The following is a 23,631-nucleotide window of genomic DNA, read 5'->3' on the forward strand; positions in this document are numbered from 1 at the left end:
TTTTTAGTTTCGTTTTTATTTTTTGTTTTATTTTTATTTATTTTTATTTGTTGATGAAATATTGACATAATTTTGTAAATTACGATAATCCTGTTTATTTTATTTTATTTTATTTTATTTTTTTTATTTTTTATGTATTTATTTATTTATTGTAATCGTACCGTTAATTTATGTAATATTTGTTCGAATTTAATATTAGTTCGAATTTCATATTTAATTTAAAGATGTAACTGAAGATGGACGCTTAATGCGTTTGAGGATTAAAGAATTTTTGCTGAAGTTGGAATGGTTGATTATTTTATTTTATATTGTCTCTTCAGTAAGGAAATATAGTTTTATTTAAAAAACTAGTATAATCTTAAGTGAAAATAATTAATCAAATAAATATAATTTAAAGCATCTTACTGCTTTGTGTAATATAATCAGATACAGTATATTTAAAGTTTTCGGATACAATCATTAGTAAATTAAACAAGTAAGCATTTATCAATAAGAACCAGAGGATTGTAATATTTTATAATACATCAATTAAATCTTTACAGTTTATAATATAGAAATTAACATTAGCATTCAGAATTAATTCAGGATAAAATAACAGAGTATATAGTAAATAAAATAAAACAGTTAAAATTAAAAATCATAGATATTCTGAAACTTTGACCTTTAGCATAAGAACACACATTTTATAATTCAAACAATATAAAATTTTTTAAAAATCATAGATTGAAGTAATGTCCTAACTTCAAAGTAAAGTCATGTTTGTTTTCTTGATACATTTTGTTTCTCAAGAAATATTTCAAGCTAGAAATTCCTGAGAAATTTACTTTATTAAAGAGTAAAATATCCTATTCTTTAGACTAGATATAAATTTTTATTTTTATTCTATTTATATAAAAATACACACAAAATTGTATTTTACTATTATATACTTTTATAGTAACAGTACATGAATTAATACTAATATACAAAGATTTAGTTTTGATAAAAAATATATTGTAGTAATAATAATAATAATAATACAAAATTCCTGAATATAGACACACACACTGACACACTTATTTAATTTTTGTCCTGTTTCGTTTACTATGCTTTGACTCTGGTTCAGCATAGTACACGGCCACTGATGTCAACCGAGTATAACTAACTAAACTCAACATAATAATAATAATAATAATAATAAATTAACTAGTTTGAATTGTTTCCGACCTTCAGTAAGTGAAATACTAATAAAATTAATCATAAATCAAATTAATTTATTATTGATAATTTCCAGCTCAATAAAATTAAACAATACTACAGTTTAAATACATTATTTTATGTTTTTTTTATAGTCATACAAATTATTATTTTTATAATATATTAATCAATATAATCAGCTTTGTCTTTAACATAAAATATGATAGAATAATACAATTAAAAAGTTATTAATTATTGGCATTTTCAAATTCAATAAAATTAAATAATACAAAACTACTTTTAATTATTATTTATTTTTAAAGAAAGAAGTGTTTAAAAACAATGCATGTAATTTTATATCCCCATTCACATTGTTTGCTTGGTTATAAATTGATTAGAAGAAAATTTATTTTATATAGCTGATTTGATTGTGGACAATGCATGTGTAAAGTGTTGCAAATTTTCTAATATGTTAACAGTTGTTTCAAATATAATAAATGATTTTGTTAATATTTGATATTTGCCATCATCTAGTTTAATTTTATATTCTTTTATGCTTTCTGATATTTCCAATTTCAACTGTTATTGTAGAGATAATTCCTCATTCGGAATATTTGTGTTTCTTCAATATTATTTTTTACAGACTAATATTTTCAATTCTTTTAGGTACATTTTCTATTACCAAACTTAAAATACAGCAATTATTAAAATAATATTAAAATGATATCAATGCTTTTTATAAAACAAAAATAAGAAATGAAATGTTTTCCACTGAGATGCTATAAATAAATTTAAATTTTAAATGAAGTGTATTTAAAAGTATTTAAAAAGATATTAATTCAAGATAAATTCAATCTCAAACAAAATTTAATATTTTTAATATCTGTTGCAAAGGGGCTGTCCATAAATGATGTCCACATTGGAAGGGAGAGAGGGGGTTATGTCAAGTCAAACAAGGAGAAGAAGAAGAGTTGAGCTGCAGTGGATGGCCATTTATTTCATTAAATTTTACAGTTTATGCATTTTGTTATATTTATTTCAATATTTCTTATGTGTTTCGTTTCTACTTATGGTATTTATCATTCATAAAGTGATAAAGGTTTTGAAGGGAATTAAGTTTTGTCGGACATCAAAGAAGGGAGGGGGTTACGGAAACTTGGACGAGAGGAGGGAAAGCAAAAATTTCAAGAAAAAAGCAGATGTAATTTATGGACAGCCCCAAAATTAAAATAAACTATTTAATTAGCAATTAGTAAATTAGTAATTAGTTTAAAATTAATTTTTTTTCAACTTCTTAAAAACATATATCAAAGAAAGTGAATAACTATATTCTTACCATACAATGCAAATAATTTCAAATGATCTTTTATTTTCTCCAACAGATCTTCTTTTTCATCAAATAAATTAAAATTGAAATAAAACGATAAAAATGTTTCCAAGCAATCCATTTTTGAAAAATATCTTCCACATGATTCTGAAATATTTTGGACGATTTTATGTAGTTCTATTAAAGTTTTATATACATGCTGTGAATTTAACAAATAAACATATAGCTGGGTTTCAGCTGTTAACTGTAGATATGTTTCTAACAACATCGTCAACAAAGAATCTGTAAATAAAATAAATTTTAAGTTTTTGTCTATTATCAAAAATTTATATAGGAGATTACATAAAAAATAAAAAGCAAAAATTAAAAAAAAATCCAAGACATCACATTATCATATTGCAATAGAACTGAGGCAGAAATGGAAAGAAGTGGCGATCCTTGTACCTATATACTCCTATGTGACTAGAGCATTTGGCAGCAAGAAAAAACTTAAATATGATACCTTTTCGATAAGCATTTCATTAGTCTGTTACAAATTTAAAATTATAAAATTACTTTTTATTAATATAATGCAAATTATATTTCATAATATAAGTTTTCATACTTATATGTGACAGTTTTCTATAAACTCATTAGTTTGCTCATTTAACAATTTTGAAATTTTGATACCCTGGGTACATACCCCTCTGTCATTGCCTTTCCATGACCCGGCTGGCCCGAGAGAGTAGCTGCCAGCCAGGGGAGATGCAATCCTTGCACTGGCCAGGTACGAAGAGGAGATCCAAAAACAAGCAATTGCCATTGATCGCTTTGTTCTTGTGTTATGTTTGTTTTTCATGCCTATTTTCCTTAGGCACACGACATGCTGTTTTTTTATTCCCTCCCCTATATTTCATTAGGTGCACTCAAATGCCTTAGGGAACATGGACATTGTCACATTGTCCACTGTACATTGAAAATGAAGTCATGGACTCCTATTTTTTACATTTTTGGATTCTTGTCTAAATTAGTGGAAAACGACAAAGTTTTATCAAAATTGGCCCATTTAATTTTGAGAATAAACTCGATTATATAAGCCCATAGAAGACATGCTAGTAACCATAAAACGTCGCATGACAAAGTCTCACAGTTCATGCAATATCGCTTTGTTGTACGCTCTCATGAAACAACCTTATATCTCAAAAACAAAGTCATGGACCCTCATTTTTTATTACATTTTTGGATTCTTCATCACAATTAATGGAAAATGGCAAAGTTTAATCAGAATTGATCAAACAGATTTTGAGAACAAATAAAATTCTGTAAGCCAAATAGAAGAAGCTTTGCTAATGCTCCACCTCAAGTATTCTTTATTCAAAATATTCTAAGGAAAAATAAATGTAAGTTAAAACAATCCTACATATTTTTTTCTTTGATTAGAAATAATTCATCTTTATGGAAAAGACATTTTAAAAGATAAAAATAAAGAATTTATTGGCAATTAAAGCTTGTTATTTCTCAACCGAATTATCTATTTTTAAATGTTTTTGTAAGATTATCATTACTATTATTAAAAATATTATCTTAAGAACTGTAAACAATACAATTTATACTAATATTGTTCACTGGTCACAAGCAAATAATATATGCAACAAATGAATATAGCAAGCATCGATTATTCAAAATAATTGGGACAAGACAATTTCGAATAACTGATATTTTGTATAATTGTTCACACGTGGTAGGGAAGGAATAAAAAAAATAATCTCCTTAAAGTAAAAATATTAATTTTAATTCTAGCACAATACAATTCTAAAAAACGTTAGGCCATAAAAATTTAATACATACAGATGACAACAAATAATGAAAAAAACAGTGTAATTATTAAAAACAATCATTAGGGGCTGTCCATAAGTTACGTAAGGTATTTTGGGGTGGGTGGGAGGGGTCAAGGATTTCTTACGATTTCTTACTCAGGGGTAGACCTCGTCTTACATAATATTCTTATTTTTATTTTTTGATCTCGTTGAGTGGTGAAGTTTTGAATTTGGCTTTAATTTAGCGGTTTCTATTAAGAACGCTCATTGTACTAACGCCATCAAGTGTGACGTGATAGAATAGTAATGCTAGCAGAGACATTTTTTATAACGGGAGAAAGGCTGTGTAGTGGTTTCTCTCTCTCTTTTATATTAGAATAAGTGCACCACTCCTATGGATGTGTGAGGGCCTGGATCTAAGAAATGACGAAATTCAATTCGAATACTTTATTCTTTTTCATTTACCATTTTCCAAACGATTTTAGAAAGTTAGGGTTAATTCAACCACAGAGAGAAAAAAAAGGAAAAAACACCTTGCAAATTTTCTCATAAAAATCAATCGTAAACCTTCGTTTCATAAAAATCAATCGTAAATACTTCCTTGTAGAAGATGAGTTAACTGTTGAAAAATGGTTATGTCATTTTATTCACCATTGGTTCAAAAGGACTATCACCCCTGACGTACATCGCAAAATCTCGAAAAGGAGAGCCCTATTTAAGAAAAAACGATGACATATGAGAGAGAGAGAGAAATTCAGACATTTGTCAGGTGTGTGTGTGCCGTGGATTACTGTCTCCCACCGCTGAAGAATCCCATCCAACCTTTCCCATTCAATTCGAACTTTCGTTTACTCGACTGCTTCAATCCCAACAAACTTACGTTCTTCGGAACTTTCGTCGGCATCCAGAGACTATCAAAGTATCACCTGCATTTCAAGGTATTTACTCTACTCGTAATGTTTTGTAAGCTCTCTCTCTCTAGTCAATCGAAACGTGGTCCGGTTCGATAATGTAAATAACTCCTCCGATTATGTTAATTAATGTATATTTTATTCATTCACAAATAAATGGGTACATTTTATCGAACTACGGAGTGGTGTGCGTTTCTTCTTCCATTATCATCTCCTCCGTTCGAACCCGGAACTAAGTACGAGATCACTCGCACTTGATCAGTCATTCCTTCCCTTCTTCGATCCCAAAAATAAACGTGTATCTATCCACGAGACAATCGACAGATTGGTGTCAGTTCCAGATGACAGGATCCAACGAGCCTCATCCGAAAGAAAACGTTGACCGCTCGATCCCTAGTCATCCTTTAGACAAGCGAGGTCGGACCTCAAGGTCTTGTGCCGATAAGAGGTAGAGAAGGAAAAAATCATTTTCTATCTCCTACCCTCAGTTAATCTCACAGGTGTATAACACTAAGAATACATAAACCGAAATACATGATACAAAGTAAACATAAAATTAGTATTCGGTTTTTAGTGAAAACTAAAATGTAAAACTAGAAATTAGAAATTATAAATAGTCTTTTCTTCCATATTTTTTTGAACATAACTGTAAAAAGCATCAAACAGTGGCTTCTGAACAAGCTTATCGAGTGGATCTGGCCACCTGAAACCAAGCGTAAAGATTTCTAATTTCAGAATAAGTCTATCTTGATCATAAATTGGACAATAATAGATCATATGGTCAACTTGTCTGTAGAGCAAAAGCAAGAGGCAGTTTCTGCCTAGTTATACATGCTCAGTAAGTAGTTGAGCAGTAGCAAACGTTAAATCTCTAAGTGGTGATGAGAACTTACATTCAACAGTAGGAAAATAAAGTCTTGTTATTCTACAGTTTTACTGCTCAACCATTGTTGATTCCACTTTTGCATAGCGTTGTCATGAATATAATTTTTAAGGCTGCTATGTGAGAGAGGGATGTGAGTGTAGTCCAAGTCAGTAGTTTCCTTTGCAGCTGACTTAACCTCAAAGTCGGTTTTTTTCATTTCCTAGTATGCCAGTATGGCCAGGAACAAATATAAAAGTTATCCTATTAACGAGATTTTTAATATGGTGCTGGATATATGTGATTTTATTGCTATTGCAATTGGGATTTAATAGAGCTTTTAGGACAGACTAAGAATCACTGTAAATGTTGATAAACACAGTTTTGTTCGGTAGTTAAGTGGCCCAACTGAACAGCTTGATAGATGGAGGTATTTGCTGCTATCTGTACCTTCTAACACATTTTGGGCAAAATATGTCAGTTTGGAGGAAGATACAGATACTTGAGCAGACATAAACATGGGGCTTTTGGACCCATCTGTGTAGATATTAATGTCTGCATGGTTATCCATGGAGGAATCAGATGACACCAAATATACCCTGGGGATAACCTTGTTTACAGGGTGATGATCAGAGATAGGGTAATTGCAATATGGTAGCATTTGAACAGCCATAGATAGGAGTAGAGACTCTTGTTGAGCCTTGATGTTTGTAGTTCTGATGTAGTAGTTTAGAATCTTTTCTACAATACATAGTGGCAAAGGAAGGAGCTCTGCTAGTATCAGAGAGGCATTAGTAGAAGCAGTTCTGCAGCACTTTGAAATTTTGATGGCAAACTGTCTTTGAAAAGAAAGTAATTTACTTGCTGCTGAATTTTTATTAGTTACATGACCCCAGCTAAAGGCCGCGTAAAGTGGCATTGGTTGTATTGCGCCATTATATAGAGTTTTATAAGCTTTATGATTTAGTCCCCCAGTACCCAGTGATTTAGTCACCTAGCACATTTTAGCAGCATGTAGTTTATTTTCTTGGCCTTAGCCATGATGTAATTAATATGGCAACGGAATGTGGTTTCTATTTGCTCGTTTTATTTTGTATGAAGTTTCTGTTTACACATGCACTAGCTGGTCGATCTGTCAAAGTTTTTTGCATCCTTTTGTGAAAATTAAAATTATTATAAAAATGAATATTATGATGTTGACTAATAATAATAACAAAAAGATTGTTAATAATTAAAAAATAAAGTTTTTTAAATAAATTGTTCATTCGAATTTATTAAATTTTTATATTTTTAAATTTGTTCACATAAAGTCTTTTATAAATAACAGTACATATTAATTAACTAATTAATAATTATATATTTTGGACATAAGATTTTTAGGGTTTCATAAAAAAAATTTATTTTTGTTAAAATCTTTCTATAAAATTATTAGTGATGTAACGAATAGTATATTTGGCCTCAGCCGAATACCGAATATTCGGCTAGGAGCGTGGCCGAATACCGAATATTCGGCCAGGAGTGTGGCTGAATGGCCGAATATTCGGCCAAACTATTTGGCTTGATTAACGCACGTACGAAAATTGGCGCGCAAACCGCATTATGGCAAGGATCGCGCACCCTGCTCTCTATTGGCCCGCCGTCACTACGATTTTTTCTTCCAGTAGGTCTAAATTATTTAAATTAATTAATTAAATTATAATTATTAAAGTTAATATGAGATGGAGCCTAACGTCTACCTCTACTGCCAAATTGATTTATAATTTATGTAATAGCCATAAATAGCCCGATATGATTCGGCAGTTGTTGGTATTTAGATGTAAGTTATAACATACAAGTTATTTTATTTGCAATCAATCTTTTTAACTCTAAAATTTTGTTTTTACTACGTATTTGTAGACTGAATAGTGCCCTAAGGATATACTTTAGTGGGGGCATATGGTGTAGTTTCTGCCCAGTTGTGGAACAGTTCAAATATATTATTGAGAGTTTTCTATTTGTGAAGTTTTGTGATATTTTGTTGCTATTGTTTTTGTCAATATTTTTAAAATTAACATGATTTCAAATGTTATCTTTTGCATATAATGAAAAATGCTCATTCTTTGCTTTATATATAAAATAAATTAGATATTAGTTACTCATCTTCTAGAAATAGATAAATAATTATTTCATTAAATATGATAAGTTTCAATAAAACGTTTCGTAAATCATTTTAAAATATCGTAAAAAATATAAAAATATACGCGAATACGAATATAACATAATTAACTAAACAATAACATTAATGCCCGATACATTTTAACCTACACGCCATCAATGTCATAAGATATCGGGCTATAGTATAAGATAAAGGCTATAATATTATTTAATTATGAAATAATTTAATACTAGAGTTAGATGCTATTTCTTATTAACTTTAATAATTATAGTTTAATTTTCAGCATTAATAAAAGTTACCAAAATGATTAATTTACTGTGTTTTTGTTATTTCTTACTCCTGTTTTTAGGTATTCGGTATTCGGCAGAATAGTGACTAAATATTCGGTATTCAGCCGAATAATGATTTAAATATTCGGTATTCGGCGAAATAGTGAAAAATAGGCCAAATAGGCCGAATACCGGGTAGTAACCGAATATTCGTTACATCACTAAAAATTATGCCTAAATATTACATAAGATATGGAAGGGGAGGGGAATCAAAGAAAATATTACGGTTTCTTACACAGGGGTGGGTGGGGGTCTAGAATGGCCAAAATCGCCCTTATGTAATTTGTGGACGGCCCCTTAGTCTTTCATTGAAATCTGCAATATACTGATGAAACTTTAAATTCAATGTAAAAAAAAAATTATTATTATTTATTGCATTCTTTTTTGAAAGAAGTAACTCATTTAGCTTTGTTTTACACTAGCATTGATAAAGAGTTCAATATGGGCCTATAAAAGATCTCCAACAATTGTTATATAAATAACAATTGACTTTGTTATTTCTATAATTAGTACACTCTGTAGTCTACTTCAGTTAATTAATTTTTCAAATAACTGATTTTTAGGTAATCAATACTCTAATGTTTTTTAGTTTATTTCATCCAAGAAATATTTAAGAAACATTTGGCAACATTTTCTCATCTTTTACAATTCATACATTATTTTTTGCAGTTCTTACAATATCTTCTCAATTAATGCTATAGAAAACATGTATGTATAACAACTTCTATAACATTATTGTATGTTTTAAAAAATATGCAGATTTACCAAATGATCTGCCAGATTTTCATTAATAATAAATTAGTCTTAGTAAGGCTTGATTAAAAAAAAACCAACAGATCATTTGGTATTCCAAGCATATTGAGCTGTTGTACTTGTCATAAAATGCAATTTTATATAAAAATAATTTTTCTGAATATCATCATATTTTAATTCTATTGAAGTTATTAAAATTTTCTGTGTTGATGTAAAAACATCACTGAAGATATTTCATATAGAATGATTCATATTTTTCTACAATATACACTGATCCACCTAAGTTCATGAATAATTGGGAACAAGTAATCCTTCTAATGAACATCAAATCCTCTAACCTTGAGATTCATTTTTCAAAGTTATATTTGTAATTTATTCCAAGACTAAGTATTACTATTGTTTTAAAAAAAATTCAGAGTAATGAATAGGTTTATTAAATAAATATACTGTACAACGGTTTATACTTCTGCAAAAGCCATTTTTCTTTAAGCCAAAAAAATAAACAAAAACAGTGGCATAACTTATGACAGACACCATACAAATGAGTGAGTACAGTCACCTTTTAGCATTGCACTTGCACAAACATCCAGTTCATGCAGGTACCAACTCCAGTTTACAGTAGTACAGTCTCCTATATCCCAATATAGTAAAACCTTTCATGAAAGTTGATATTTTAGTGCATAAATTTCTGATCGCAAATGATCTAATTCCCAAAAAATGATGTCCATGAACATTGAAGGTGTAGTGTATTTGAAACTTCCAGTCAAAACCTAATAACCGGTGCAAACCAATTATATTTGCATGGCAAACATTTTCGGACACTCCACTGTGACCTTCCTCAAGCCTTCAAGTCTTCTTAAACGATTTTCGAATAATCGAACTCTCATTTCCGCTACGCACGTGCCAACCGAACAAATCGAAAAATCGAACAAGTCAGATTCAAATCTTTCAAAAATCTTCCGTAGAACTTCCAAAACAATAAAGTTTTAATCAAATAATTAATCTTATGCTAATTACCACTTCTCCACAATTCCTCTAAAAACGATCCTGCCATCATTTCTACTTCGATTCCATATATTTCCAAATTTACCAATTTCCTAAAACTGCCCTTCCATTTCTTCGTTAAAAACTTTCTATTCATTCAATTCCGTCCCTTTTTGCAGTAGGGCCTGCCAAGCCATCGACAACTTCATCTCGTCCTTTGCATTTATTGGCTGCGACGATTGGAAGGCCTTGCAAATTTCCATTTGTTCTAACCATCTAATTTGATCAGCATGTATAGTGGTGGCCAATAGTATCACGGCACTGAAGTCCGGGATGATTTCCGGATCGGACGCATAAACCGTCAAGGAGGTGGTGGTTCTCCCATGTGCAATGTCACTCTGGTGCTCTCTCAATCTAACCTCCATAGCCCTTTTGGTGGATCCAATGTGTATCAATTCTCTATTGAATCGAAAATCAGCTAGTGGGATAGCGTAAACCCCCGGAAGTTTATCCCTATTCAGTCTATCCTTATCATTGCGTAGTATTTGCAGCAAAGATGGGCATCTCCTGTACGCTATGCCGAACCCTTGCCTTTTCGCAATCCTTCTATATATAGGTGCCAAGATCGGGTTGTACGAAATCGGTACGGTATTCTTCTCATTATTCGCATTGTCAGGTGGATTAGGATCGCTGCCATTCATATAATTCCTTTCTAGTTGTTGCACCAATCTGCTGTAGCCGTGCTCTTTTGCCACCTCCCTCAAAAATTTGATTTCCTTCCGTAGCGCTTCCTGGGTGGTGCTATGGGTGTGCACCCTTTTAACCAGGGATCTGAATGCCGCTCTCTTATACGCAAACGGGTCGCAAGAATCCGCTGGAATGTAATTTGAACTGCCTGTGGCCTTCCTGTATACCGTTGTGTGCAACCCGTTACTCTCTACTTGTATGCCTATGTCCAGAAAGTGCACTGCTCTATTGCTATGTTGTTCCATCTCTATAGTAAGGCCGTAATTGTTGTCATTCATCTGTTGTATGAATGAAGCAGCGTCCGTGTCTTTCCTCCATAATATTAAGACGTAGCACAAAAACACGGTGGTAATTCGATGGAAGGGTAAAGCGCACGGAAATCCAATACCGAGATACGTTCTGGACGGTTTGCTTTCTTTATTTCCTCTACCAATTCCGCCGCACTTGTTACCAAGGATACCAGTATTCAGTAACAAGTGCGGCGGAATAAGTAGAGGAAATAAAGAAAGCAGACCGCCCAGAACGTATCTCGGTATTGGATTTCCATGCGCTTTACCCTTCCATCGAATTACCACCATGTTTTTGTGCTACGTCTTAATATTATGGAGGAAAGACACGGACGCTGCTTCATTCATACAACAGATGAATGACAACAATTACGGCCTTACTATAGAGATGGAACAACATAGCAATAGAGCAGTGCACTTTCTGGACATAGGCATACAAGTAGATTCCTGGTTAAAAGGGCGCACACCCATAGCACCACTCAGGAAGCGCTATGGAAGGAAATCAAATTTTTGAGGGAGGTGGCAAAAGAGCACGGCTACAGCAGATTGGTGCAACAACTAGAAAGGAATTATATGAATGGCAGCGATCCTAATCCACCTGACAATGCGAATAATGAGAAGAATACCGTACCGATTTCGTACAACCCGATCTTGGCACCTATATATAGAAGGATTGCAAAAAGGCAAGGGTTCGGCATAGCGTACAGGAGATGCCCATCTTTGCTGCAAATACTACGCAATGATAAGGATAGACTGAATAGGGATAAACTTCCGGGGGTTTACGCTATCCCACTAGCTGATTTTCGATTCAATAGAGAATTGATACACATTGGATCCACCAAAAGGGCTATGGAGGTTAGATTGAGAGAGCACCAGAGTGACATTGCACATGGGAGAACCACCACCTCCTTGACGGTTTATGCGTCCGATCCGGAAATCATCCCGGACTTCAGTGCCGTGATACTATTGGCCACCACTATACATGCTGATCAAATTAGATGGTTAGAACAAATGGAAATTTGCAAGGCCTTCCAATCGTCGCAGCCAATAAATGCAAAGGACGAGATGAAGTTGTCGATGGCTTGGCAGGCCCTACTGCAAAAAGGGACGGAATTGAATGAATAGAAAGTTTTTAACGAAGAAATGGAAGGGCAGTTTTAGGAAATTGGTAAATTTGGAAATATATGGAATCGAAGTAGAAATGATGGCAGGATCGTTTTTAGAGGAATTGTGGAGAAGTGGTAATTAGCATAAGATTAATTATTTGATTAAAACTTTATTGTTTTGGAAGTTCTACGGAAGATTTTTGAAAGATTTGAATCTGACTTGTTCGATTTTTCGATTTGTTCGGTTGGCACGTGCGTAGCGGAAATGAGAGTTCGATTATTCGAAAATCGTTTAAGAAGACTTGAAGGCTTGAGGAAGGTCACAGTGGAGTGTCCGAAAACATTTGCCATGAAAACATAATTGGTTTGCACTGGTTATTAGGTTTTGACTGGAAGTTTTATTTGTAATCCGGTGTTTTTGAGGAGTTATTAGTAGTGTATTTGGATCAGATGATAATTAACATTGTCAGCAAAGAACTATTAATGGAATTTCTATCATCAACAAGAGGGGAAAACCAATCAAATATATTTTTGTGACTTTTTTTTAATTATACATATATAAATTTTTATATTTCCTCTTAAAAGAAGTCTGTACTGACTATAATAATTAAAAAATTTTTATATCATCATAAACATCAATTTAAATTGAAATACTATTTTAGATTAATTTCAGTTTAAAATTAGCATTTAGGGGTACAAATAATATATGTATATCTGAAATAATATATCACTAGTCAGACTTGCTTTCAAGAAGTTTATTCTCTAAATACTCAATTCTACCTAATTATATACCTTTTATATAAAATTCTATAGGAATTATATAGACTTACACCTCATTTAATACTATATACATAATGTTAATAAAGAACTGTTCTAATTTACTTCAATTTTAATAGAAAGTATTATGTAAAAATATTATTATGCAATTCATTTTATGGGATATACAATTAAATTCAATAAATTGATGACAAAGAAAATTATAAAACTACAAGCCAACCAATGTCGTATGTCATCGGGATAGATAATTGCTATAATACTAATAAATTAATAAAATATGGCAATGGTTGTCTTATAGTTTAATAACGTATCAGGTTTTAGTGATGCTGTTTATTTAAAGAAAATTATATTACTTATTTTTAACCTCTCTAGAATTCACATAGAAAATATTTTCTAAAATATACAAAAACATGCAAAAAATTAAAATTCAGTACAATTATATAAATTTGTATTAACCCAAATGAAGAATTAATTAAAAAACTAAATAAAATAAAAAAATATATCAATAACATTAAAATTTAAAATAAAAAGTGTCTGGTTTTGGAAAGAATAATTTTTTAATTTTTACCTGTACCAAAGGCATCCCAGAGCTCTTGTATTTGACCATTTGCACGAACAATACATTTTTCTGTACTATTAGATGAAGTGTTAGATACACAAAAAATATGGGGAAGTTCTTCAATTGCTCTTAGCAAAATATGTTCACATGTAAAAGTTCTACGACACAAATGTGATATTTTTACTGATTCGGCTTTGATAAAATCTAAGGAAACTTCTTCTTCTATATTTAAAATGTTAACTAAAAATTCATAAAGTTCTAATTTTGCCAACATATAATTAAGCGTTGTTAAAATTTCAATTATAAATGAACCTGAAAAATAAAATAAAATATATGAATTGTTTTGTAAGATTATTCAAAAATATGCTTACTAAATTCAATTGTATTATTAAAAAATTCTAAATATACAAATAAAATGTAAATTATAACAGTATTCTACACTAACAAAAAGTTGTATTAGTATTTAAAATTAATGTTTTACTCTTTATTATAAACTAAAAATGCTTATATGACAAAGTATATTGCACTCTCACTAATCTAAACATGTATTAACCTATACTCTGCTTACTCTGAACAAATTTTGTTTGTTTTCCGCTAAAAGTTCCAGCAAAAAACAAAGTTACAGATTTTTAAAAACAAGAAATTTGTAAAATTAATATGTTGGCTTGCTATATATGTACCAAATACAATGTAAAAAATTTTTAAATAGGAAGTGATCCCAAAGTTTTTGTGCAGTTTTATTCTTCAATAATTAAAGACATATAGATATTCAAACTATGCAATAAATAATAATTAATTTATTTTACAATCCTCATCAAAAAAGCATTAAGTTTACTGTGAACAAGCATACGCAATAGTTTGCTCGTGGTTGAAAACACCAGGTGTTAATTAACATAAACTCAACAACATAAAACATGATGGTTACAAAAACAGCATGAAAAGTCACTGGACAAGTCAATAGAAAGATACTGAAAGGGTGAAAGTGTACACTATTTGGATTTACGAAAACAACAACAAAATACGAACGTGGTCGAAAAGACTGGCCGCGTTCCACGACAGGTTAAGTATGAAAAACTTCTCAAGAAGTGACAATGATAGTAAGTGCTCTTTTTTTAAAAGAAAAGCACTATTGATATGCATATATGTAGAATTATTTTTATTGATCAACTTCCAATACTAAGTACTGGCTACAGATACTTCTTAATGTTATCTAACTTATAGGTATGGAGTATAGGCATGTTCCAACTGAAAAATAGCCCTAGTGATACTTCTCAAGAAGTTTGTACATTATATATTCTTGCTGACAATAGGATTTCAAATGCTTAATAATAATTATATATATATATGTCACCGTGAAAGACCGAAATTAGAGAATGCCAATATTTTCTGGTGAATACAAAATAACGTTGCTGAAAGACCAAATATTTGGTTATATTATTATACATTCGAACAATCGCCAGTGTATGTCGACAAGCCCAGATAAGCTTAGGTGGAGGTCGAAACGACAAGCTGCATCTATTTGTTATACTCTCGAACACTGCTGTTTGTCAGTCTTATGCAAGGTTTGTTGGTGCATGCAATGTTAGGTTGATTATGTTAGGTTCGGTAGGTTAAGTTAGGTAAGATTTGTCCGAGAGAAGCAGCTGCAACTAATTTGAGAAGTGGAAGGCAAGGCTATACAAGTTGTGATTGCAAAAAGAAGTGTTCCACAACTAAATGCAGTTGTAAAAATATTTTTATTCAACATTCAACATCAGTGCATGCTGAATGTCAACATTTGCCAGTGTAAGTGAGAAATAATGATATTTAGCAAATATTTTGTACATACACGAAATGACTGTGTGAATCGGGGCTGTGAAGTAGGAGTCGGGACAAATTTCCGACCAGAGGAGTCGGAGTCGGGAAAAATGTGTCGACTCTGACTCCAGCATTTTAAATTTAATAATTTTTAAAATGTTTTTGTGTTTTGTTATAATTCATTTATTTTAAATACAAAATGCAACAATTTAATTTATTAAATATGTATCAATAGTTTTCTTTGTAGTATTTGTGTTTAGTAGTTAAATTATTTTGAATTTGAATATTTTTGATTCATATCTTTATTATCCATGCTCTAAATAAGTACTCTATTTTTCTGAATGAGCCAACTATAAAAGTATTGAGTAAATGCCCGGGTCTCCTTTTAGAGTTCAGAATAGGGTAACCCCCTATGAGTGCCTCTGCCTCCCATAACATGATTTGGTATTTAATTTTGCCGTAGTCGGAGTCGAGTGTTTTTTTTTTACCGACTCCGCATCCCTGGTGTGAATGCTGACATTCACCGGAAAATCTCGACATTTGCCAGATATTGGTCTTTCACAGTAACATATATAATTATATATATATAAATGTAAAATCATACATTCATACATTAGAACAGTAACTTCATGAATATTTTAATATTAATACAAATTATATGATGAACATGTAACAGAAAATTAAGAGATAAAGTTCTTTTCACTAAAAGAAAAATGGAATTTTAATAGAAAGTCAGGTAATTGCAAAGCCAAAATGCCATAAAAAATAACTTTGCATAAAGTATTAAAAAAAGTTATTAAATTATAAACGCCAATACTGGACTTCCTGACTACAAAACAAAAGTTATAATTTAAACGACAATAGTATGTATAAAACTCAAATATTACAAATTCAATATTTATTAGGTTTAACATCTTTAAAATTATTATTTACATTTATGTAATATTGGGTTGTTCAGAAAGTAATTTCGTTTTTTTATTACTAGAGGAATTAGTTGTATTTTTACCAGCCAATTTCATTTTAAACCTCATTTTCATTACGTACTTTGACAACTGACATTTTAAGACTCATTTGTAAAAAATTTTGTTTAATTCTGTAGAACTGTTTTTTTTTCGGTGTCCCATCAAATATGGAAAATTGAAAGCATCATTTTTGGCATATTTTGCTTTATTATTACCAAAAAACCAAAATGCTGTTCAAGCAAGAAAAAGATTTTGGTACATGCATGGAGAAGATGTGTTGAGAGAAAAGACAGTGCCAAAACTGGTTTACAAAACTTTGTTCTGGCAATTTCAATATTGAAGATATACCATGTTCTAGACGGCCAGTTGAAGTCAATGAAAACAAAATAAAGGTACTGATTGAAGCAAACTGCCGAATAACAACACGTGAAATCACTAAGAGATTAAATTTTGAATTGAACCATTTATGATTACTTGAAACGAATTGGTCTCGTTTCACAGCGCAATATATGGATTTCACATGTTCTTAATGAGAGACGTTCTCTTTGGTGAAATTTTAAGAAAATTTTTTTTTGACTTTTTACCAGACAATTTAACAACTGATTCGAAAGTGTACTGCCATTGAGTAAACAAATTGAGTAATATCATCAAACAGAAAAGGCCAGAATTGATCAACAAAAAAGGTGTAGTGTTTTACTATGATAATGACAAATTTCACACAAGTTTGGTAACTCTTCAGAAACTGTTACAGCTTAGATGGGATGTGCTATCACACCAACCATATTCGCCAGATCGGAGCTCACTCAAATTATTACTTGTTCTGGTCTATACAAAATTTTTTTAACTGTAAAACATTTACTTGAAATGAAAAATGTCAAAACTCACTTGGATCGGTTTTTTGTAAGCAAAGATCAAAACTTTTATGAATGTGGAATTGTGTTACTACCAGAAACGATGGCAACAGGTATTTGACCAAAATGGTCAATATATAATTCAATAGAATATTTATTTATTATAAGAATATTGTGTTTTTTCCCATGGAAAAAAAACGAAATTATTTTCCCAACAACCCAATATAATTTATTATTTCGCAGAAAGTCTTCGTAAAACATTAAGTATTCGAAACTCTGTTTTTCATTTATGAATTTCTACATATTTTGTTGACATTTTAAAGAACTAATAAAAAAAACAAAAAAACAATAGACAAAAAATTCATTAAAGTTGACAAAAATAGTTAAAGCCATGACTTTTTCTTACTACACCTATGCCAAACTCAAAAGTTTATAGTAAAACAGAATCAAAAGATTATAAAAACTGTTTATTTCATGTATAAAAAAAATGTAATCTGTAGGTAATAAAAAAAATGTAAGAGTGATGCTGTAAGGTTACAGCAATGCTCAATGTTATTGCAGCCAATGGAGTAAGCCCTTAGTTCATTAGATGATAAAATTTCATCCATAACGTTAAGATAAGTTTCCTCGCTTACTTTTAACAGATTTTTCTGGATTACACTTTCTGCCATGTAACAACTTTTAAAACACAACTGCTGGGATGCACTAGCCCGCCCACCTTGAGATTTTATCTGAGTCAGCAGAGATTGTGTTTGAAATTCAGATTTATTCTCAGAATGCTTCAGCAATCTGAGAAAACAATAGAAGAAAAAAATCATCACAAATTTGCATAGTCTTAACAAATCATATTCAGAAAGTGAGTAAATAATTAAAAAGAATAAACTTACTATAAGAAATGTAATTAAGCATTCTAAATCAACTCTCAGCTTAGAAAATAAACCAAGATGTGGCCACTTACAAAGGTTGACTCCCAGAGAAGAGCAAAAGGTAGTCTCTGTTAAGTCAAGAATTCAAAAACATCATCTGAAGTTACAATGATGCTAAAAGAAAATTTGAATTAGTTGGTTCATCTAAAACCTGTCTGAATCCTTTATCATGCTAGTTAGTGAGTAAGAGTAGTCAGAAGAAAGGTGTATATAAGTAAAATTAATTAAAAGAAGAGGCTTGCCTTTGCAAAAGATCATATACACGTAAATAAAAGTAATTCATTTTGGTCTAAAATAATATTTTAGACCAAAATGAATTACTTTTATTTACAAAGTAAATTCACTCTAATTTGTAGCAAATGGAAAAACTTTAGTTCAAAGAAAACCCAATACAGAGCTGCAAGAAAAGATGTTCAAGCCACAGTAAAATATGGAGGTTGTGGTGTGAAGGCATAGGGTTGCATGTTGGCTTCTCATGTGGGAAAACTTTTATTACTAAACACTACAATGGACAAAATGATGAATTTAAATCCAAACAAAAACATCTGAGATGTAAGAAAATTATGCCAAGTAAAAATTTATGACAATTTAGACAATGGTCAAAATTTTTCTTAGCATTTTTCTTCGGTAAAGATAAGATTGCCACTTAGAGCCAAAATGTAGAAAATAATAATACAGGTAAAAATTTTGTGGGTATCACTTCCAAGTGCCAAGCTTATCTTTATAAAAAAAAAAAAAACTGCTAAGAAAAATTTTGACCACCATCTAAATTGTCATAAATTTTTACTTGGCCTAATTTTTTAAAATCTCAGATGTTTTTGTTTGGATATCAATTGTTTTTGTTTAATAATCATATTATTATGTCAAGGTCGGCACTCAGCAACCTCCAACTGAACGTGTCACTGACCAAATGCGCTGCCAACCGAACTCTTTCAATATTCATTTTGGTTGGCACCAACCAAACACATCAACTAATGCTTCTGATACACCATTTAGAAAAATCATTATAAAAAGTTTTCATTTGCATAAATTTGAGCTTTCGTAATTCCAAGTAACATTTTGAATAAAATTCATTTGTTTCTATGCAATTTTATCATTATAAGCATAAAATTAAGCTATAAAACAGAATTAGCTCTATGAAAACCCCATGAACTTTGACCTATCAACCTAGAAGTTTTGCAAGCACCTCGCTGATAACGAGAAAGGCTTAAGTTTAAAATTTGAGCTTTCTAGACCCAGCAGTTTTTTCTCTAAGAGTGTCTACAGTGCTGAATGAAGAAACAGGAGGAAAAAACAATACAGCTTTTTTGGAGATTTTTGGACTTTTCAATTGCTTATATTTCGGCAACCACATTACATAAAATCTTGAAATTTTGCACACTAGCTAAGAAAAAATTTTCTTTTGAACAAGATATTCGGAATTACTTCAGGTGTTTGGGGAGCAGAGAAATCAACCCTCGAAAACTGGCAACAAGATTGTTGTATATGTAGTCAGTCAGTGACTTTTTACTTGGCGGAGAGTCACTGCTGTGACTCATATTCTGAAGGAAAATCTTCAGCAAAATGTAGTTAAACAAAATTTGGATGGTAACTTTTACTTTCAGCAGCCAATTACCCTAAACCTAAGCCCATATTGTCTGTCCCTGGCTACTTTATCATATCTCTCACACTCAAAACATCCCCATAATCTCTAGATTTGGATCTTATCAAACATTTATGGAAAGAACTTGACAACAGAGTGAGAAAACCTGAGCTATTGAACTGGGATCACTTGGAAAAAACATCTTGAATGAAAAAAATTTTTTTCTGATACCATGTAAACATTAATGCACTCAGTGTCGGAGAGAATAATAGCTGTTATTAAAAACCAGGGGCTCACTATAAAACATTAATTGTAATATTTTCAACTGTACCAATAGTTTTGTCTTTTGTTTTGATGAGTAGGAAACTTCATCAGCTTTTTAATAATACAGGTATACCTCGAGTTACGTCGTTTGTCAAAAAAGTATATGGAAAAATAAAAATCAAGTTTAAGTCATTTTATTCGACTTTACATTCGTCTGCCACAAATATTGAAGTCGTAATATCACTAGAAAAGCATTAAAAGCATATAAAATCATATTAAAATATGTACATTTACAGTAAATGTTAATATAATTATCATAAATCCTAGAGAACGAAACATGAAAACATCTGTGTTTCTGTGTTGTCATCTTATCTAGCGGTCTTTAATTGCTCATTATTGGCATTTTCCACCGTAGTTTCAACTTACGTCATAACTACACAAGTAAATTCGACTTACGTCGCTTCTCCTGGAACCAATTACCGACGTAAGGCGAGGTATACCTGTAATATTAATATGTACTTTTATTTAAAATTTTTGTAATACAGGGTATCCCTAAAGTCTGGACACATGGGAAATCTCATTATCTATAATTTTCCCTCCACAGATTAAGTATGGCTTTGTCAAAAGAAGAAAGAATTGGACTGGTACTTCATTGTGGTCACATCCACTGACCACATGTATAGATATGGTCATGTGGAGAGGTCTCCTCATTCACCTGACCTTAGCCCCCTTGGCTTCTTTTTCTGAAAATGATGGAAATCATCTTAAAGACATTTAGGATATACTATAGATTACTCCCTATGAAATTTCAGGATTTTGAGTATATATCTGAACTCAGGAGACCAAGACGAGTTCAATGATATCCTAGTTTTGGACTGGAGACAAAAAATAAAAAGTTATCATATTTTTTCGGTGGTTGCGCAATGATCGGGAGTTGCGTCACTCTCTCTGCTAAGTCTATCGCGTGTTTAAAATCGTCTACCTCATTACCATGTCTACCTGAAAACCATCGATAACTGGACATAGTGAATTACGAGATTGGATACATCAGTGGTTCGAACAGGATTTGCCTGGAGTGTAAGTATAAGTTTAAGCCTATGGGGAACTGCAGCCTTGTGGCTCGCTCCGCTCTTCGCTGCGTCAGCAGCGCTGTCGCACGGCCTCGGAATACACGACAAACATCACCTAGATTATGAACAGTAAAGAATGAATCACTAACCTCCAGGAGGTCCATCGGGAGCACGAACAGTCAAACAGCACCTAGTGGAAAACTAAAATGGTGTAGAATACATTGTGAAAGGCAAGAAATTGTAAATATGATAACTTTCTTATTTTTCATCTCCAGTCCAAAAGCAGGGTACCGTTGAACTCATCTCGGTCCCAAGTTCAGATATATACTCAAAGTCTCGAAATTCCACAGGGAGTAATCTACAGTACAGCCGACATTTAATATTCCAATTGAATAAAATGTTGTTAACAAGTTTCATTTTTTCGTTTCGATGCTCTACTGTATTTTCATACAGTAGAGCAGTGGTTTCCAACCTTTTTGTACCTGCGCCCCCCTTTAAACAAAAAAAATTGTTGTGCCCCCCTAATTTTTCTAACAATCTAATTTCATAAATACTCAACTGATATTATAATTTATTTAATGGGCTACAAAATAATATACAATATTATGTAAAAATATATATAAAAAAAATAATTATTTATTATAAGAAATAATAATTTTAAATGTAATAAAAACAAATCTTACAAAAATACAAAAAAAGAATATATAATTAATACAACATTATAAAAATTTAATGCGATGGTTGAGCAGCATGCCCCCCTTGCAACAGCTTGGCGCCCCCCTAGGGGGCGCGCCCCACAGGTTGGAAACCACTGCAGTAGAGCATCGATTATCCGACCCCCGATTAACCGACTTATCGGTTAACCGACCACATTCTAGTCGGCAAATTCAAATGTCCACTAGTGATGTGGCACTACAATATTTGGTTATGTCTTGGCTACTGTAATATTATTTTTGTTAAATTTTTGCATGTTTTAGCTGGCAGCACTGGCTCGACCATGAAAGGGAGGCTAGTATTTAAACCAGGCCTAATACACTATACTAATAATGTATTTTTTCATACTTTTCGGTTATCCGACTTTTCAGTTATCCGACCAACCCCAGTCCCCAATTGAATCAGATAATCGATGCTCTACTGTATGTATTTTGCCTGTGTCCAGATTTTAGGGACACCCTGTATAGTTTATATTATTCCTGTGTGTATGGTTTTTGTTTTAAAAACAATTAGGCCTACTATTTTTATTTTTCACTGAAAAATACCAAGTGTGCCACTTGTCCTTCACATCAGTGCATGCTGAATGTCCATGTAAGTGAGAAATAATGATATTTAGAAAATATTTCGTACATGCACGAAACGACTGTGTGAATGCTGACATTCACCGGAGAATGTTGACATTTGCAAGATTTCGGTCTTTCACAGTAACATATACAATGGATACATAAAATAACCTCTACTCAAAGTTTTTGCATTTTTCCCATTTGATGTTTTAATAATACATTTCAATCAATTTTTAGTGAATTTTTATCTAATTTTTTTATAATAAAAATATACAATCGAATAATAAGACTTACCAACCGTGGCACAGTCGTCGTACTTTTTATTATATTTATCTGGTATGTTTCTAGAACGGTTGGTAAAAATCTTCTCGTCAACAAGAACACAGTCTGGAAACTTCCCAATGACTGTCGCTACACACATTCTACATCTAAAATGACGTAAATGTTTCTCTTTTCTTAAACTTGCGAAATTTGTTTCCGCAAGTTTTAAGAATGTTTTTATAGATAAACAGTCTTTAAAAACGAGTTGCTCTTGAAGAAAACCATAAATGTCTAACTCTTCGCGTTTTCTTTCGAAACACATTTTCAGTCCACAGATTACGCTAAATGAGTAACATTCGAACCTAGAATCTTACCCATTCGAAAATGAAAAGAGCGATTAATTGAACTAAATAAGAAACAACTAGGATCGCTTTCCAGTAAGGACAAGGTCTGAACACGTGGTCATCACACGCCGAACTAAGACGCGATCGGTAGTTCTAAATTATGCCGCTACTGTGAACAGCGCCAATGGCGACAACTGGGTTTGAATTAAATTAAATATCTACTAACGTGAGGCAGATAATAGTAAGGGCTTATCACACCAGTGATAAGCCCTTACTAAGCACAAACATTCAGGAAACAAAGTAGAACATTTAATAAAACAAAAAGGGGTGTACAGTCTCATCTGTCTTCTGGGATATGACCTTTCAGATGGTCTGTAACGTGGTTTTTGGCACATTATATTGTTTGCATGCGGCTCTGATAGACATTTTTTTGCCTCTAATAGCAGAAAGTGCATCAGAGAGAGCTTTCTCCGTATACTGATGTATTTGGCGTTTTTTGGACTTTACTTTGTGCTGGTGGCATTTTAA

At 31.7% G+C, this 23,631-nt stretch overlaps 1 protein-coding gene across 1 annotated transcript; it reads right to left on the bottom strand.

Moving 5' to 3' along the window:
- Positions 1–2,483: 2,483 nt before the first annotated feature.
- LOC136973585 (uncharacterized) lies at positions 2,484–23,099 on the bottom strand. Its single transcript, XM_067268319.1, has 3 exons — positions 22,793–23,099; positions 13,779–14,081; positions 2,484–2,785 (listed from the first exon to the last, which is right to left on the bottom strand). Exons 1-3 carry the CDS (start codon positions 23,079–23,081, stop codon positions 2,484–2,486), a joined length of 894 nt encoding a protein of 297 aa, XP_067124420.1. The 5' UTR covers positions 23,082–23,099.
- Between the last annotated feature and the right edge of the window lie 532 nt (positions 23,100–23,631).

Source organism: Centruroides vittatus, unplaced genomic scaffold, assembly GCF_030686945.1.
Source record: "Centruroides vittatus isolate TY-2023 unplaced genomic scaffold, ASM3068694v2 contig_1074, whole genome shotgun sequence".
NCBI classification, from domain to species: Eukaryota; Metazoa; Arthropoda; class Arachnida; order Scorpiones; family Buthidae; genus Centruroides; species Centruroides vittatus.